The sequence below is a fragment of the Castanea sativa genome, chromosome 3 (assembly GCF_040712315.1).
Source record: "Castanea sativa cultivar Marrone di Chiusa Pesio chromosome 3, ASM4071231v1".
NCBI classification, from domain to species: Eukaryota; Viridiplantae; Streptophyta; class Magnoliopsida; order Fagales; family Fagaceae; genus Castanea; species Castanea sativa.
Window position 1 is genome coordinate 41,663,342 of NC_134015.1, and position 19,216 is coordinate 41,682,557.

The window sequence follows — 19,216 nt, forward strand, 5'->3', positions numbered from 1 at the left end:
GGTGGCCAAGAGCTTGCCATTTAAGGCTAAGAAGTTAGGGTTATATATAGTGGTAATAATCTTATCTTATAGAATAATGGACCAAAAAAAAAGACACGTTATAATCCTTTAGAGTTATTAGCACAATTCAATCATAAAGTTGTTAAAAATTTATCCTTCCATGGTCAATGAAATTGATTTAATCTTAACTGATCACCAACGGTTAACGATAAACTATAAATTAATTAGTGAAGGAGGAAGCACGAAAGCTAATAATAGTATGGAAGTTGAAGTGTAAACAGGAGAGTTCTTAGCAACCGTGAGTAAAATTAGTTAACATCAGTTGGATAACTTTAATGGTGATGAGCTCAGGTACTGTAGTATAAATAGCTTCAAACCAAATAGGGAAGCCATCATACCGTACAACAAATTGGCAATAGTAGGGAAACAAAGAACAATAAAATGGGGAAGAATTTGAGCATTGTAACAATTTCCTTACTACTACTGTTGGCATCCACCAGTGCCGGGCAAGTCTTTGACATCAAATCATATGGAGGACAACCTAATGCCGATATCACCCAGGTATAAATATGTGTAGCACAATTAAATACACCTAATTAGCATGAAAAGTGGGTTCTAGTTAACTTGACTAGTAAACTCTTTTAATGTCAAATAAAAGTACTCGGGTTCAAACTCTCCTTACACTAAAAACTCTTCGGTGTCTTGACCAGACCATAAAACATTAACGTTAAAAATGGTTGTAATATATTGATTTTGATTTTTCATAATGTGTTTACCAGGCTTTGACAAAAGCTTGGAAAGCTGCGTGCGCAGTAGCAGGAAGTAAAGTTGTGATTTCTGCAGGGACATACAAGCTAGGTGTAGTGACTTTGTTAGGTCCATGCAAAGGTGCTATTGAGTTTAACCTTCAAGGCACCCTACAGGCCCCATCAGACCTTGCCTCCTTCAACGGTAAAGACTTTTGGGTTTCTTTTGAGCGTATCGACAGTCTCACTGTGTCAGGTGGTGGAGTTTTTGATGGCAAAGGACAAACGGCATGGCAAAAAAATAATTGTGACCAAAAGTACAACTGCAAACTGCTTCCTATCGTAAGATTTCAATCTTAATAATTAGCATTTAAATTTCCTTTATATTTATGTAGATATATACAGATGCTACAACTTTAAGAAATTTAACCATCACGAAATAATAATTCAAGCACTTATTCGTTTAATGGTGTTAAGGATATTGTCATATTATTAATAATTGGATGTAAGCTTTATATAGTGAGGTGTCACGACTCACCAAAAAAGATAATTCAAAATTTATATATGAGAAAGTCCAAATACGGAATATGGACACAACTTCTGTGCCATGACCCTAACTTGTGCAACTGTGTGTAATGGAGAAAAAGTGGTGGTTAAAGGTGATCAAAGTGATGGTTCACCAATCATACTCACATATAACATCAAGTTGTGACAAATTGTTTGGTCCAAAATGACTTTTCTATACAATATTGTTGAAGTAATACCAACCACATTCATTGATATATATATATTTGTAATTTTTTTAAATATAGTAATTCAAAGAAGCGTTAGCATTTTACTATAATATATTTAAAGGAAAATATTTTTAGGAGAATATTTAAATGAAACTATGGCGTTCATATTTGGTGTTTTGATTTGTCTAACTTGTAAACATGAACAGAATATAAGGTTCGATTTCGTTACAAATTCAATAGTTCGTGACATTCAATCGAAGGACAGCAAATTTTTCCACATAAACGTTATGGGATGCAAGAACTTGCAAATCCAAGATGTTACCATAACTGCACCCGGAGATAGCCCCAACACCGATGGAATCCACATCGGACGTTCATCTAAGATCACCATCAGCAATGCCAAAATTGGAACAGGTGACGATTGCATCTCCATTGGTGATGGAGCCCAAGATGTTACTGCTAACCAAGTAACTTGTGGACCTGGCCACGGTATCAGCGTTGGAAGTCTTGGAAGGTACCAGAATGAACAGCCTGTTTCAGGAATCAGAGTAATTGGTGGCACCTTAAGCAGTACACAGAATGGTGTTAGAATCAAAACATGGCCTTCTTCCCCTCCTGGGAGTGCTTCAGATATGCATTTCGAGAATATTATCATGAACAATGTTGCCAATCCTATCCTCATTGATCAAGGCTACTGCCCAAACAATCAATGCTCAAACAAGGTTATTATAAACATCACAAATATATCCACTCATTTTGATGTTAGAAGTTAAAAAAAGAAAACAAATTACATATACTAATATCAAATTTTCGTGTGGGTTTTTGTTTGTTTGTTTTGCTTTCAGTCTCCCTCGAAAGTTAAGCTCAGCAATGTTAGCTTCAAGAACATTAGAGGCACTTCTTCAACAAAGGAAGTTGTGAAGCTTATTTGTAGTAAAAGTGTTCCATGCCAACAAGTGGCAGTTGTTGACATTGATCTCGTATACAAGGGAGTTGGAGGATCTGCTACTTCCACTTGTGTTAATGTCCAGCCCACCGTTTCGGGCAAGCAGAATCCTCCTGCTTGTACCATCAAACAATAACTAAATGCCTCCCAAGCTATTGTAACTAATGCAGAATGAGGAAACACTATTTGCAAATAGGTTATAGGAGTTCTATTCTAAGTAGAATTTCATTTACTACAGTCTATCACGTTCCCTTTTTCTCTATTTAAATGAAACTGTGGAATGTTGGATGGTAATTTTTAGAGTTGTTTGAGTTCAGCCTTTTACTAAAGGCTGCTGTGATCTGGAGTGTTGTCGTAGATAGTATTTGTTCTGTTACTGTAGCTGGGATATTTCAAAATAAAACAAAAATAGTTATTAAACTCTTTGTAATTGTTATTATTATTCACCAAATACATGCTTGTGTCCATGATATGGTAACATTCAATTCATCTGCATGCATGTTTTTAACGCCAAATTAACTTGCTCTCATACTCTTCGACGTCGGTAAGATATAAAACTCATAAAAAGGACGCCATATATTCAAATTTACGTCTCTAAATATTGTATATTTTTAATATAGATTCCTGTAACAACTAAATTTTAATCACATTTATTTTTAAAAGTATAACACATATTATTGAAGATGATTATACCTCCAACGCAAAAATTAAGATAGGAAATACAAACCAATTACATAATTATTTTAGTAAACTTACTTAATTTTCTTATTAAGTTGAAGCAATTTTGGACGATTAATTCGCATATTCTAACACATGATTAACAACGAAATTAAATGATGTCAAGTACCTAAATGGTTTGTTGCACTAACTATTGTCTTTTATCAATAGCTAGTCGCAGACTTGCGCATTGCGCGAGATAATGTTTTTTTAGGGTGATCTTATTAAATATATTTGGGGTAATAAGTAATAACACTCTCCCATTTTGTTTATATTAATAACAAAATATTTGAAATTTATTTAAGAATCTATTTATAAATGTTTAACCATAATTAGTAAAGACATTACTCATAACCTTAGAATTAAAATACAAATTTATAAAATACCAAAACATTTGAAATGACAAATCTCTCCATAACTCATTGGGAAAAGAAAAGGGGGGAAAAAAAGCAAAAGACATTACTTAATATTTTGAAATACACTTGAATTTAAAATTTAAAAATAAGAGAATTTAATTTTAAAATTAAGGAAAATTTTGGAACCTATCTTAAGCACAGGCAGGTTAGTACACAATATTTTAATATTAATTTAACAAAGTTTGGTCAAACAAATGTAAAGGGTGAAAATATTTTTTCCTTCCAAGTTTGGGGTAGAGTGTCATTTCCTCAAACCTCAAAGAAGGGGAATGTAATTACTTCTATATTATTATTGTTGTTGTTGTTAATAATTGATTTTTCATTTTCTTTAAAGTTAATAAAAACCTTACATATACCTTTTTATTTATTTATAGAAGATACATTTTTTTTTAAGATGAGTTGTATATTAAGCAAATGTAACACACTACAACAAAGTTAGAAGAATATGGTTCACCTTAAAAAATATTAATGAAATCCACAAAAAATATTAAAATGATATATCTGTAGAGATAAAAAGATTTAAAAAAATAAATGTAAAAATCTTTGTTTTTTTTTTTTGAAAAAAAAAAGACAATGCTTGAAGTAATTGTTACTTTTTATATATTACACTTCATTGCACAATATTTATATTTCCACGCCTCGCGCAAGTCTGCTACTAGTTTCCTATAAAAATTGAATGATTCTACAAGTCTTCTATTGGGAATAAATTCTAATCTTAGATTGCTAAATGCAAATTTAGTAGAAACATGGTGAGAGAAAATAATGAATTGTGCTCATGCCGGTTAGTGTAATAAGCATGTGCTATGATTGTGGGCTTCCTTTATAATAGGATCTTTTGTTACTCTTAGAGCAAACAAAATGACGCCCTTATCCCCACCCAAAATGTTTTCCTATAATGACAAACTTTATCTTTTAACCTCTAAGAAATGCAATGCAATGGCCAAAGGATATGCCCCTTTAATACTGTCTCTAATAAAATAAAATAAAAAAGGCTCCTGTCCCCTTTAGGTACAGGTTTATACGGAATTCAATTGTTTTCAATTTTTTACTTTCTCTGTAAGAAAGAATCATCAACCTTAACTAACGAAAAAAAAAAAAAAAAAGGAACCATCAACATTAATTAGTGTTGTAAGAAAGAACAAAAATAGGATAACATTTAACAATTAAAGAGAAAAAAAAAACAGTTTAAAAAAAATCTAAATGGCATTAACCAAGGTGGAGTTTTAAAGAACTCTTGGTTTACGTAGAATATAATAGAGAAAATAAAAATGAAACTAATACAAATTCTAGGAAACATTTATAGAGAAATAGAAAAAAGGATGCTAATTAAAGAACATTGGCAATACCATCAATCTTGTTTGAAGCTTAATCATAGCTCCACTAATTTGCTGACTTTCAACTTTTGGCTGGTATATATTCAGGCGTTCTCCAATGCCGTAAAATTCCTTATTGTTTGGTTTTACTTGAATTCCGGCAAACTACCCGATTAAATTAAGTGAGAAAATGAGCAAAACGATTCTAGCGTAGAAAAAAAGAAGAAGAAGAAAGAATTCCCAAAGATTAGTAATTTGGCATAAATAGAAGAACGTATAAAAAATTCATCGAAAAATTGAGAGAGAAAGAGAGAGAGAGAGAGAGAGAGAGAGAGAGAGAGAGAGAGAACCTTTTTTTGAATTCCAGCAAACTATCTGATTGGATTAAGTGAGAAAATGAGCATAATGATTCAAGTGTCGGAAAAAGAAAAGAAAAGAAAGGATTCCCAAAGATTAGTAATTTGGCATAAATAGAAGAATGTATAAAAAATTCATCGAAAAATTGAGAGAGAGAGAGAGAGAGAGAGAGAGAGAGAGAGAGAAAACTTTTTTTGTGAGAGAAAACCATGCATAGGATGGAATAGATAATTACGAATATATAGTAAGAGGGTGTGAATAAGAAGAGACAAAATAAAGGAAGATGAAGAGAAAGAAGAAGAATATTATTTATGTAGAGGGTAGTGGGGAGATGGAAAAAAGAAGAATAATATTTATGTAGAGGGTAGTGGAGAGATGAAAAGGTACGGGTGGCGAAATGTTAGAAAATGTGTAAATATTAAAATAAAATAAAAAGTAAATGTTAAAAAAAATTATAGAAAAATTGGAAAGAAAATGATAATTAAGTGGACGCTAATGTGGCTTAACTGGAGCATAACAACAGTAAATGCTACGTTTCAGCTTTTAGATATATATATAGATTTCGTAGCTCAATGATTTAGACACCGTATTTTGTCCGCCTTTGATTTGTGTGTTGGACCCTAAAAATTCCAAAAATATAATCTTACTTCCATGGGGCCACGGACGCATCCAGATTGATGTGGCACAACCCGTTCGGGCATCAAAGCACTCAAAGTGCATTTTCCAGTCAAATTGACCAAGTTGCCCCTGGTCAACCCCGGGTTTTCCGAAAGTAAACGTCGGTCAAAATCATCCCAAAAAAAAACATTTTTCATGTTTCTATCAAATCCGAGCTACTTAGAGATTTGACCTGAGGGTGACTCCCAAGGGCACCGAAAATCCTAATTTTGTTTCGACTGTTAGAATTGGCTGGGACCAGTGCTATTGCAAAGATTATCAAATTCCCTTTCTAACGACTATTTATGGGTTGAAATTGGATTTAAAACGGTTGAGACATCTAGAAAATCGTGAAAAGCCCTTTAGCACACTTTTTGAGGCCATAACTTTAGATCCGACCGATGGATTTTCAATTGTTTTTGTGTTTTGGACACTAGACAACCAAAAATTTCCATATACACCTCGATCAGCTCAATCCGAGTATGGGAAGGCCTTCAAATATGCATCGAAAGCTGAACTAAGTAAAAGACTGAAATTACCCATGTCAGCAGAGTGGCAAGCTACCCTACAAGGTGCGTCGGAAGCCGAAGAGTCACTTTTCAGCTATTAAAGCTTCCAGACCCCTCATTTTACAGAACAGAAGAAGAAGAAGAAGAAGAAGAAGAAGAAGAAGAAGAAGAAGAGTTTTGTGCAGTTTTTCTAGGTAGATTCTCTCTCTCGTCTCTCTAATTTCTCTCCCAAACACCTTCAAACACCTTAGATTCTCCTTTTTTCTCTACAATCATCAAGGTAGTGTTCTTGCGCCCAATCTTCCTGTCCTAAGTTCCATACCTTAGATTTGAGGTTTAGGGGTGTGGATGTAGCTTTTTAGTTAAAATCCACACCCTTTTCTTTCTATAGCTTTTTCTTGCTTAATAAAATGCTTTATTGCTTTCCCTAGCTTTATTCTTGCTTTCTAGCATGTCTTTAAAGTTTCTCTAGCATGTTTCCTTGCTTATGCCATGATTTAACGTTTTGATGCTATTGGTCTAGCATTCTTGGACTAGGATACGTCTAAATTTAATGTGTGTGCTTAGATCCACATGCCCTTAGGCTTCTTGCCTTGTTTTTGCTTAGATCTACATGCTTTTAGGCTGCTTGCCATGTTTACGCTTAGATCTACATGCCTATGTGTTCTTTGCGACTTAGATCCACTGGCTTTTACGCTCCTCGACATGTTTACGCTTAGATCTACATGCCTATGTGTTGGCTTAGATCCACATGCTTTTGTGCTCTTTGCCTTGTCTACGCTTAGATCTATAACTTTGAGTGCTCTATGCCTTGTTCATGTGTCAAGATATACATGGTGGTTCCTATGCCACGTGGTTTTAAACCCCTTCTACCTCTTAATATCTCTCTTTCTTGTGTTTTGACCCTTATTGGCAGGGTGTAGATCTAGATCCTGTGGTTTAGGTCTACATCCATACACCGAGGCCTATATTAAAGGGTTTGGATCATTTCCTTTGCATGTCTATGTTTGCTTACGTGCTTCAATGCATTCTCCATGCTAGCCTCTCTAGTTCTAGGCTTTGCCATGCTTTGCGCCCTACACGGGCTTGTGCTTGTGTGGTCGTATCCACCCCTCCCAGAGATTGATTGGGTGTGACATTTGTGAGATACACCCCCTGTGGTGTTGGTGTGCTTGATACACACCTTTCTCTGCTCCCTCTGATGTTGATATGCCTGCCTTCCTTTCTTTGTGCCACCAGTTTGGCTTTCCTTGTTTCTATGCTTTCACTTTGCACACTTACCTACATGTTCATGCATGAGTCTGTGTGTCGTCCATACTCCAATACAATGGAACTATGGACATTTAATCCAAACCTACATTTTTCCTCCTAGGACACCCCCTTTTGATTGATAACACGTTTGTTTTCCTCTTCGTGTGCTTCACATGCTTGTTTGCCCCCTGTTCGACATCTTTTCCTAGCTTGTCTTTTAGCATGCTTTCCTTCTATTCGTTTCTTTGCTTGTTTGCTGGCTTGTTTCCTTGTTTGTTGCATTTCCACGCATAGAGCTAGGATGCTTGGATCGAGGGCATGACCTCCTAGGCGCAAGCGAAAAGGGCAAAATGCAACCAAGCAGATACAAGCCCACCAACGGGCAATGTTCAATAGATCAGAGGGCCTAAGCCCATCCCGAGCGATTTTCTCTTTCCCTTTCTCTAAGTCTCTTCTCAAGAGCATGTATTAGGGTCCCTCTCCATGTGCCCCCTTTTTATTTTCCTACTCCGTGCTTGGGCCGCGTTCTCTAGGACTGGCAATGTCCGTTTTACATTTCCTATACCTTGCTGGGCCATACCATTGGAACATTGACAATGTCTGATTTAATTTCCACTCTGTGTGGTTGCATTGTGCATGATGTCTGTATCTATATCTGCTTGTATATGGGTGATTGTGCACTTTGTAAGATGGACTCTCGTGGCTGCACGAGTGACCCTCTCTAGTCACGAGAGCTCTTGACCTTGTAGTGTGGGTGTGTGCTTAAGGCGATTGTCGTAGGTGTATATTCGTACTATATTGTGTGCACGATCATTGCGGTGTGATTGTCCTGATCCATGTCACCAAGTGACATTGGTTTCTCTGTGTGTGCGACATTCACCAACATGCTTAATGCTTTGAACGGTATCTGATCGTCATAGTATGAGCATGTCCATACGGGCCGTAAGCAGAGACTCAAAACCCTGTCGGTGCACCATAGCGCATCAATCGTGAAACTCGGTAGGAAATTCACTGTGAAAATGGGGCATCCCCGTTGCCGCATTGTTACGTTGAAAGTTTGGTGAGAATAGCATTTTGCATGCAATGGCGCATCTAAGGCGAAGCGCCGCTGGATTTTCGGCTTGAAAATAAGGCGAAATGCTGCCGGATTTTCGCTGGGGAAATTTGGCTACAATCTCAAACACAATTAGAAAGCGTCGATCAAGACCATACCTATTCCAAAATCAAACCTCAGAGCCAAACACGTTCAAAGCCCCGTGAGCTAATGCCAATAGGTCGTTTTCAATTGCCAATGTCTTAAAATTACGATTTTACCAAAACAAATGACTACCTTTGGACAAGCAATGTGGGGTGCCTAAAACCTTCCCCACATGTAACTGGACTTTCGAACTCAAGACTCAAGATTTTTTGCCCATTCACATTAGATTAGGAAAAATGCCCTTTTTCTTATCCTAGGATCGGTAATAAAATCAAATAGACTCAGTTGATCAATCACGCCTTAAAAAAACTCAATGATTGGTGGAGACTACACTTACCCTTGTAATTTCCTTAAAATCGACTTATATTCAAGTCAGACGCCCGAGGTATGACGCACCTCCATATATCATCTCTCGCACCAAGGACAAGATGAGATGAAAGGCGAGCGAGTATCTTCGTGACGGGTGGTCGAGCAACTGCGAGGCGTCGACAAATGACATAACACACTGTCATTTAGTAAGAGAATCATAGTTCAAATCCTCCAAATATTATTTATCAAATTATAAAAATAAAACTACTACTTTTTTTAAAATCTAAATTGAAAAATTTTCATTCAAAATGACAAATATTCACATTTTTGGTTTTGTTTTGTGTTTTTGTTTTTGTTTTGCGTTGGTAAAAGATAACTCAGTATGAATTAGTCATAACTATTCAATCTAGGCTTGTGCATATGCATAAAGTTTACTTAAATAAAATTAGAAAATAAGAAGTATATATTAAATATGATGGTATCCCCATTGATATAATCTCTTGTACACCCTTTACGCTTTAAATAATATTATTTTGATATCCAAAAAAAAAAAAATAGTATTGCTTATGTACTATTTACACATTATTGAAGTCAATTATTATTATATCGTGTATTGTAAATATGAATGTTACGTCATTCCAAGGCAAACATAACTATTTTTTCAGCTACTACTAATATTTATGACTGAAAATAACAAAGCTTAAGTTGCAAAATGCAATAGCAACCAATGGGTGACTTCTAACACAGTAATAAGAAACGAGGCGAGATCCTTTGAATAGCTTAATGATAAATTTAATCAAATATTAACTGGATAGTTAAGCAATCAAGATTCAAGTTTGACATTGTTCATGAACAAACATTTTCAATGTAGTGAAGAATATACACAACCACACAGAGACCTTATAGGGAAAAAAAAAACCCAAACTGTAAAAAACACTACGGGATTAAGCCCAACTCACTAACTCTACTATTAAAGGATGGTACAATACATTATATACTCATACGACGTTCCCATACTCACAGTCGGTTTAGGACCTTAGCTCCAGACTTTAGCTAGCTATTGCAGATGCTGCTATAGACATCAAAATTTTATGATGTATTCGCATTCGTCTGATCGATCATGATCAAATATTTACAATCCAATTAATTTCCATTTGATGATGTGTCAACAGCGGACAATCAAAAAATGAAGTCAAGTCTCATGGCAAGCCCACGAGTTACTAAGACGCATATAGAAATGACATGCGTCCAAGCCATGTGTGAAGGGAAAAATTCTGGTTTTATATCTCATACAAGACACATAGTGGAAGCAACAAACAAGGATCTATTTCATTCATGATTGATAATGTGCACTATGTAAATTTCAGAAATTAAGAACAGGATGGCGTACCTTGGTGTGGGAAAATTCAAAACTAAGATTAGAAGCACTTGGGAACACTTTTAATCTTCACTCCAATTCCACTTTACACCCAAGATTTGTGGTCTCTCAATCAGTTTTCAAAGGGAGAATGAAAGTGTGTCTCACACCCTCTCACACGCCGTTTCTTATTTCTCACTTAAAAATTCTATATGTTTCTCCCTTTATAACTAACTAATTATCTAATTGGGTTGGCCTATTGGGCCTTTCCAATTGGGCTTTAGTGTGTGGCTTAGAGTGGGACCAATAAGACACCAGCTCCAATGGGCCTTGGGCTTTTCCGTCAACTCTTGATTAGTTCAAAGTTACCATTAATTATATTTAATACCACTATATAAATATAATTGCACTCTAGGCCTTATAAATAAATTATATCCCAAGACTTTATTATACATGCAATCCCTTCATAAAATATTCGTAGTAACACAAAGTCATAAATGTAGACTGCCACTTTGTAAATTACTAAATCTTATCCTTGAGTACCCGGTTTAATCCTTTAACGTTATTCATTATATATTTATGAAATCCAATTTCATAAATATATACTTTAGTAATTTCTTACTAAAGTGGTTAGGCCTAACTTTCTGAATAACTGAACTCATTAAACTTATCTCAAGGGAATATTTTATATCTCCATCAAGAGACTATGAATTCCATCTTGAGAATATATGTTCCATCAACACTAAATGTGGTTGCCCAACATACTGAGGTTTTGATCGTCACTTTAGATCTCACTCCTGATATATCAAAGCAACCTACACCTCATGATCAAGTCCATTATTTTCTCAGGATTAAGAGTTCATGCAAATAGAAGTCGTGAGATTTATTATTCATTTGACAGTCGTTAGGAGAATAATAAATCTCACAGCGGTCTTGTTCAATATGTCTTAACTCTTAAAACATATCAACATATCAACTAGAAGTGTCCACTTCCATGATCAAGACAAACCATCTTAGTTGATACGTTATAGTCTTCGCAGATGAAATGCCCAATTTCATCACCAACTATGAACTATAAATTTTGAGTTTACAAAGAACTTGTGATTTACATCTTCTGTGACTTTTCACATAAATCACATACAATGTATCTCATGGATTATATGATAATGTCCCATATTCATGTTACCATTATTTTAGATAATAATAAAATAACTTTATCAATCACAATATTAAGTCATACATCATGTCATATATAATGTCATACATAATATCATACATAGCATCATATAATAGGATTTAAGGGCACAAATCCTAACAATCTCCCACTTGTCCTAAAGACTATTGTGCACTAATCTAACTCCCATTGCTTCCAAATGTGACTCGAAAGTCCTTTGAGGCAAGGTTTTGGTAAAATGATTTGCTAGATTATTTGCACTTTCAATCTTTGCTACCACAACATCTCCACGAGCAACAATGTCTCGAATGATGTGGTACTTCCTTTCAATGTGCTTTCCTTTCTTGTGAATTCTTGGATCTTTGGATTGTGCAACCGCTTCACTATTGTCACAAAACAATGTGATGAGAACTTGCTCCATTCTCATAACACCAACATCAGAAAGGAATTTCTTGAGCCAAACAGCCTCCTTTGTTGCTTCACAAGCAGCAACGTACTCGGCTTCCATGGTGGAGTTCGCAATACAAGATTGCTTAACACTCCTCCAACTTATGGCTCCACCTCCCAAGGTGAAAACACATCCTGAAGTGGATTTTCTGAAATCTAGATCTAACTGAAAGTCTGAATCTGTATAGCCAATGGGAATCAAATCCTCACTATGCTAAACAAGCATATAGTCTCTCGTTCTCCTAAGATACTTGTGAATATGATTTACAGCTTGCTAATGTTTTGGTCCTGGATTTGATTGATATCAGCTGACCATGCCAACTGAATAACAAATATCTGGTCTAGTACAAAGCATGGCATACATGAGACTTCCCACTACAAAAGCATAAGGAACTTATCTCATCATATTTTCTTCCTCTTGAGTCTTAGGCCTTTGGTCATTAGACAGAGGAACTCCATGTCTAAAAGGAAGCAATCATTTCTAGGAGTTTTGTATGCTAAACTGTTCTAGGACCTTATCTATATATCCAGCTTGTGATAAGCCTAACATTTTATTCTTGCGATCTCACCAAAGCTTGATCCCTAGAATAAAGTTAGCCTCACCCAAGTCCTTCATATCAAATTGGCTTGACAACCAAACTTTAACTGATGACATTACCCCTACATCATTCCCACTGAGTAGAATATCATCAACATAAAGCACTAGGAACATTACTACTTTGTCTCGATGTCTTTTGTACACACATGGTTCATCAAGATTTTGTTCAAAACTGAATGACTTGATTGCTTGATCAAATCTGATGTTCCACGACCTAGATGCTTGTTTAAGTCCACAAATGGACCTATTCAACTTGCATACCATATGCTCTTGGTTCTTTGCTATGAAACCTTCCGGTTGCAACATGTATATTTCTTCTTCAAGATTGCCATTAAGAAATGCAGTCTTGACATCCATTTGCCAAATCTCATAATCATAATGGCTACTGGCGAAAAAGTTTCATCATAATCAATACCTTCTTTTTGTGTGTACCCTTTCGCCACTAGCCTTGCTTTAAAGGTTTCAACCTTTCCATCTATCCCTTTCTTCCTCTTGTAAACCCATTTGCAACCAACAGGTTTAATGCCGTTAGGCGCCTTTACAAGATCCCATACATGATTGGAATACATAGAATCCAATTTAGATTTCATAGCTTAGACCCAATGATGTGCATCTATATCATTTATTGCTTCATCATAAGTGTAAGGATCCGATTCAGCCTCTTCTGAGATAGCCTCATAAGTTTCTCCCAAACCTATGAATCTTATAGGAGGCCGAATAATTCTCCCACTACGACGAGGCACCTGTGTACTAGACATCTCATGAGTAGTATCTTGTGGTGTATCTAATACAATCACATCATCCCTAGTTTCATCCATTGGTTGTTCAACTACAGGTTCATTCATTTCAGCCAAGACAACTCTACTTCTAGGAGTAAAATTATTCATATAGTCATTTTTCAAGAATTTGGCATTTGTGCTAACAAACACTTTATTATCCTTATGATCATAGAATAAACCTCCAACTGTTCCTTTTGGATACCCTACAAAAAATACCACTTTTGTTTTAGATTGTAACTTGTCAGATTTTCCTTTCAACACATGTGCTGGACAACCCCAAATGTGGAGATGTCTCATACTAGGCTTACGCCCATTCCACAACTCTACAGGTGTTTTAGGAATAGATTTCGAAGGTACTAAATTCAGAAGATACATTGTAGTATTTAAGGCATATCCCCAAAAAGAAATTGGTAGAGTCGAATAACTCAACATGGACCTAACCATATCTAAAAGAGTTCTATTCCTTCTTTATGCTACACCATTTTGTTGTGGAGTTCCAGGTGCAGTTAACTGGGATATAATCCCATTTTCAGTCAAGTAATCCTTAAAATCACCAAGAAGGTATTCGCCACCTCGATCAGATCGTATAGCCTTTATGTGTTTACCCAATTGATTCTCAACTTCAGCCCTAAACTCTTTGAACTTTTCAAAGGCTTCAGACTTCCGTTTCATTAGGTACACATAACTAAATCTAGAGTAATCATCAGTGAAAGTAATGAAATACTCATAGCCACCTCTTGCTTGAATTGACATAGGACCACATACATCTGAATGTATTAGTTCTAGCAAATCTTAGGCTCTTCTACCCTTTGCATTAAAAGGCCGTTTGGTCATTTTAGCTTCCAAACAAGATTCGCAAACTGGAAAACCATCAAAGTCCATGGGCTGTAAAAGTCCATCTTTGATTAGTCTTTGAATCCTACTTGAATTAATATGACCTAAACGCAAGTGCCATAGATATGCATCACTAGTAGAAGGTGAAGGAAAAATTCTGGTTTTGTATCTAATGCAAAACCCACAGCGGAAGCAACGAACAAGGATCTATTTCATTCATGATTGATAACGTGCACTATGTAAATTTCAGAATTTAAGAACAAGATAGCGTACCTTGGTGTGGAGAAATTCAAAACAAAGATTAGAAGCACTCGGGAACACTTTTAATCTTCACTCCAATTCCACTTTACGCCCAAGATGTGTGGTCTCTTAATCAGTTTTTCAAAGGGAGAATGAAAGCGTGTTTCACACTCTCTCACACACCGTTTCTTTTTCTTTTCTAATCTCTTCTAATAAAAATTCTGTATGTTTCTCCCTTTATAACTAACTGATTATCTAATTGGGTTGGCCTATTGGGCATTTCCAATTGGGCTTTAGTGTGTGGCTTGGAGTGGGATCAAAAGGGACCAATAAGACACTAGCTCCAATGGGCCTTGGGCTTTTCCGTCAACTCTTGACAAGTCCAAAGTTACCATTAATTATATTTAATACCACTATATAAATATAATTGCACTCTAGGCCTTATTAATAAATTATATCCCAAGACTTTATTAAACACGTAACCCCTTCATAAAATATTCGTAGTAACACAAAGTCATAAACGTAGACTGCCACTTTGTAAATTACTACATCTTATCCTTGAGTACCCGATTTAATTCTTTAAAGTTATTCATTATATATTTATGAAATCCAATTTCATAAATATATACTTTAGCAATTTCTTACTAAAGTGGTTAGGCCTAACTCTCTGAATAACTGAACCCATTAAACTTATCTCAAGGGAATATTTTATATCTCCATCAAGAGACTATGAATTTCATCTTGAGAATATATGTTCCATCAACACTAAATGTGGCTGCCCAACATACTAAGGTTTTGACCGTCACTTCAGATCTCACTCCTGATATATCAAAGCAACCTACACTTCATGATCAGGTCCATTATTCTCTCAGGATTAAGAGTTCATGCAAATAGAAGTCGTGAGATTATTATTCATTTGACAGTCGTTAGAAGAATAATAAATCTCACAGCGGTTCTGTTCAATATGTTTTAACTCTTAAAACATATCAACATATCAACTAGAAGCTTCCACTTTCATGATCAAGACAAATCATCTTAGTTGACACGTTATAGTCTTCGCAGATGAAATGCCCAATTTCATCACCGACTACGAACTATAAATTCTGAGTTTACAAAGAACTTGTGAATTACATCTTCTGTGACTTTTCACATAAATCACATACAATGCATCTCATAGACTATATGATAATGTCCCATATTCATGTTACCATTATTTTAGATAATGATAAAATAACTTTATCAAACACAATATTAAGTCATACATCATGTCGTACATAATGTCATACATAATATCATACATAGCATCATACAATAGGATTTAAGGGCACAAATCCTAACAGAAGGAAACTTTCTCTTTAATGATTTCACATGAGAGCTACTATCTAATTCAGAATTGTATAATTCATGCTTATCAGGAGTTAAAATATAAAGACCATCCACAATATTGCCAGAACAGATAAACACTTTATCCTTCTTTATTACAACATTGTCTTTCAGGATAACACAATATCCATGTTTACCTAAGTAAGTTGCAGAAATTAAATTCCTACGGACATTAGGTACATACAAACAGTCTTCCAATATTAAAACTCTAGACTTAAAACACAAATTAAACATTTCAACAGCTTCAACTGGAATCTTGCTCCCATCAGCCAAAGCAAGAAATAGTTCTCCCTCATTCAACTTTCTGGTCTCCTGGAACCCCTGCAAAGAATTGCAGATATGATTAGTACAACCTGAATCCACACACCAGGAATCTGTTGGATTCTGTACCAAATATATTTCAAGAAGAAATGGAACTTTTCATACCCTTATTCTTGGCAGCCTTGAATGTTGGACAATTCCTCTTCCAATGTCCTTTCTCACCACAATGGAAACACTTTTCTTTGGTTTTCTTTCCTTTGTTGGCAACCCCTAAGGCAATTTCTTTACCATCTTTCTTAGTGAAGTCCTTCTTCTTCTTCTTCTTACCCTTGCCTTTCGACTTAAGTTGAGAAGTAGAAGTTTCACCAACATTGGCTTCAACATTAGAAGTACCAAGGATGCCTTTCGCCGCCACTAACTCATTCATTAATTCAGACAAAGAATAAATCTTTTTGTTCATATTATAATTGAGTCTGAATTCCTTGAATGATTATGGTAGTGACTGGAGTATCATATCTACTTGGGATTCTCCATCAATGTCGGCACCTAAAACTTCTAATGTGTTCAGATTAGCAATCATCCTAAGACAATGCTCCCTCATTGAACTTCCTGCAACCATTTTGGTATTATAAATTTGCCTCATGGTTTCTTGCCATGCAGAACGGCCTTGCTCACCAAATATCTCCTTCAGACTATGCATTATGTCCGAAGCAAGTTCTACATCTTGCATTTGATGCTGTAGAACATTTGAGATAGATGCTAGGATATAACACTTGGCCATCTCATTAGATTTTTGCCAACGATCATATCGCTGTTTTTCCTCAAGAGGAGCATTTAATGAAGAAAAGGTAGGACATGGTTGAGTAAGCACATACTTGTGCTCTTTAGCAGTAAGAACAATGTCTAAATTTCTTTTCCAGTCAACATAGTTGGAACCAATCAGTTTGTTTTGGTTAAGAATAGAAACAAGTGGGCTAAATGATGCCATGATAAAATCTGAAAATAATAAACATGAATATAATAAGTAAACTAGACATTATCAATTTAGCATATAAGCATATAATATGGAACCTTAATAAAACCATAAAATAATATATGCAATGACAACCCAATCTCATATTCAATATCCCTCAGCATAGAGTGAACATAAAATACTATAATTGATTGAGAACTATTCTCATTATTAGTACTATCATGATAACTCTTATCAAACACTAATAATATGCCGTTTTACATTTAGCATTTAAGTAATAATAGTAAGAACTCAGCATAGAGGATACTATATTACTTAGTCTAGTGTATACCATTGTCTAGAATCATGTGTAACCACATTTCATCCCTTTAACAGGCTTATTTTGTAGTACCATGATAAAACACCCTCCGCATGGAATGCAAAGCTCAAAGCTAAGACAAGGTGTTTATCAAACCACTATAAACCAGGAAATTCAATCTTGCAGGACCATGAAATAAATACTCTCCGCATGGAATGCTAAGCTTGAGGCAAAGACAAAGTATATATTTCACACTACTATAAACCAACAATGGAGGCCGTGAGATCCAACCCTTGTATCTCTATCCCACTAAATATTTTAAATTAAAGGTTTTTAAGATGAAGAACCATAATAATGCTAGACACGTGAAAAACATAATCCTAATCTCATTAGAAATAAATTTCATTAAACTAGCATTAACATATATAAATATATATAACGTAATAAAAATCCTTATTACATATAAAAATCCATATTATATTATGTATAATATAATATACAAATTAATATATGTAATATATAATTATTACATTATATATATATATATATATATATATATATATTTATATGTACAATTCTTGCTTTGATTCATGCAAGATGACCAATCCGTATCATGCAATGTATATAAACCAAGGCACATAAGAGTTATATCATGCAATGAAGGACAAAACATGCAATCAAGACAAAGTCAAAAGTGCAATAACTCCTTCACATGCATATTATGCAATCCGTATAAACCATTAGCATTGAAATTCTAATATGCAAGCCATGCAAGCCATATACAAGCCATGCAATGACATTCAAGAGGTGCAAAGAAAAAATCCCAAGCCATGAATGAAATGATAGTTATTATTTGAATAACTACCATCCATTTCAATAACCACCCCTTCCGTATGGAAACTATATTGTATGTAAAATGTGATTATCATTTTGAATGTTGCCGTACAGTTTGCAATGGCTATAAAACATTAACATTCAATCATATTCTTCCATTAATGGTTATAGAATCAATGACCAATCCGTGCACATGCAGAACAATATATCACATATATTTATCAATGCACACAAGATTTATGGAACAATATCTTTATGTAAAAATTTGAAAAACACAAAGACAATGGTTTTCTCAAAATCTAAAATTCAATCACACGCTATATAATCATGGTATGAAAACCTGGCTTTGATACCAATTGAAGGGAAAAATTCTGGTTTTGTATCTCATACAAGACACATAGTGAAAGCAACAAATAAGGATCTATTTCATTCATAATTGATAACGTGCATTATGTAAATTTCAGAAATTAAGAACAAGATGGCGTACCTTGGTGTGGGAAAATTCAAAACTAAGATTAGAAGCACTTGGGAACACTTTTAATTTTCACTCCAATTCCACTTTACGCCCAAGAAGTGTGGTCTCTCAATCAGTTTTCAAAGGGAAAATGAAAGTGTGTCTCACACCCTCTCACACACTGTTTCTTATTTCTCACTTAAAAATTCTGTATGTTTCTCCCTTTATAACTAACTGATTATCTAATTGGGTTGGCCTATTGGGCCTTTCCAATTGGGCTTTAGTGTGTGGCTTAGAGTGGGACCAAAAGGGACCAATAAGACACTAGCTCCAATGGGCCTTGGGCTTTTCCGTCAACTCTTGACAAGTCCAAAGTTACCATTAATTATATTTAATACCATTATATAAATATAATTGCACTCTAGGCCTTA

The 19,216-nt window shown here is 35.1% G+C and overlaps 1 protein-coding gene across 1 annotated transcript; it reads left to right on the plus strand.

Moving 5' to 3' along the window:
- The first annotated feature begins 441 nt into the window (after positions 1 to 441).
- Positions 442 to 2,562, plus strand: LOC142628966 (exopolygalacturonase-like). The gene is made up of 4 exons (XM_075802988.1): positions 442 to 561; positions 780 to 1,088; positions 1,687 to 2,202; positions 2,326 to 2,562. The coding sequence occupies exons 1-4, from the start codon at positions 442 to 444 to the stop codon at positions 2,560 to 2,562; spliced, it is 1,182 nt and encodes a 393-aa protein (XP_075659103.1).
- The last annotated feature ends 16,654 nt before the right edge of the window (positions 2,563 to 19,216 follow it).

Coding starts and splice junctions, on each gene's coding strand:
- LOC142628966 (XM_075802988.1), top strand. CDS start 442: ATGGGGAAGAATTTGAGCATTGTAACAATTTCCTTACTACTACTGTTG. Junction 562..779: donor CTAATGCCGATATCACCCAG/GTATAAATATGT, acceptor TGTGTTTACCAG/GCTTTGACAAAAGCTTGGAA. Junction 1,089..1,686: donor ACTGCAAACTGCTTCCTATC/GTAAGATTTCAA, acceptor AAACATGAACAG/AATATAAGGTTCGATTTCGT.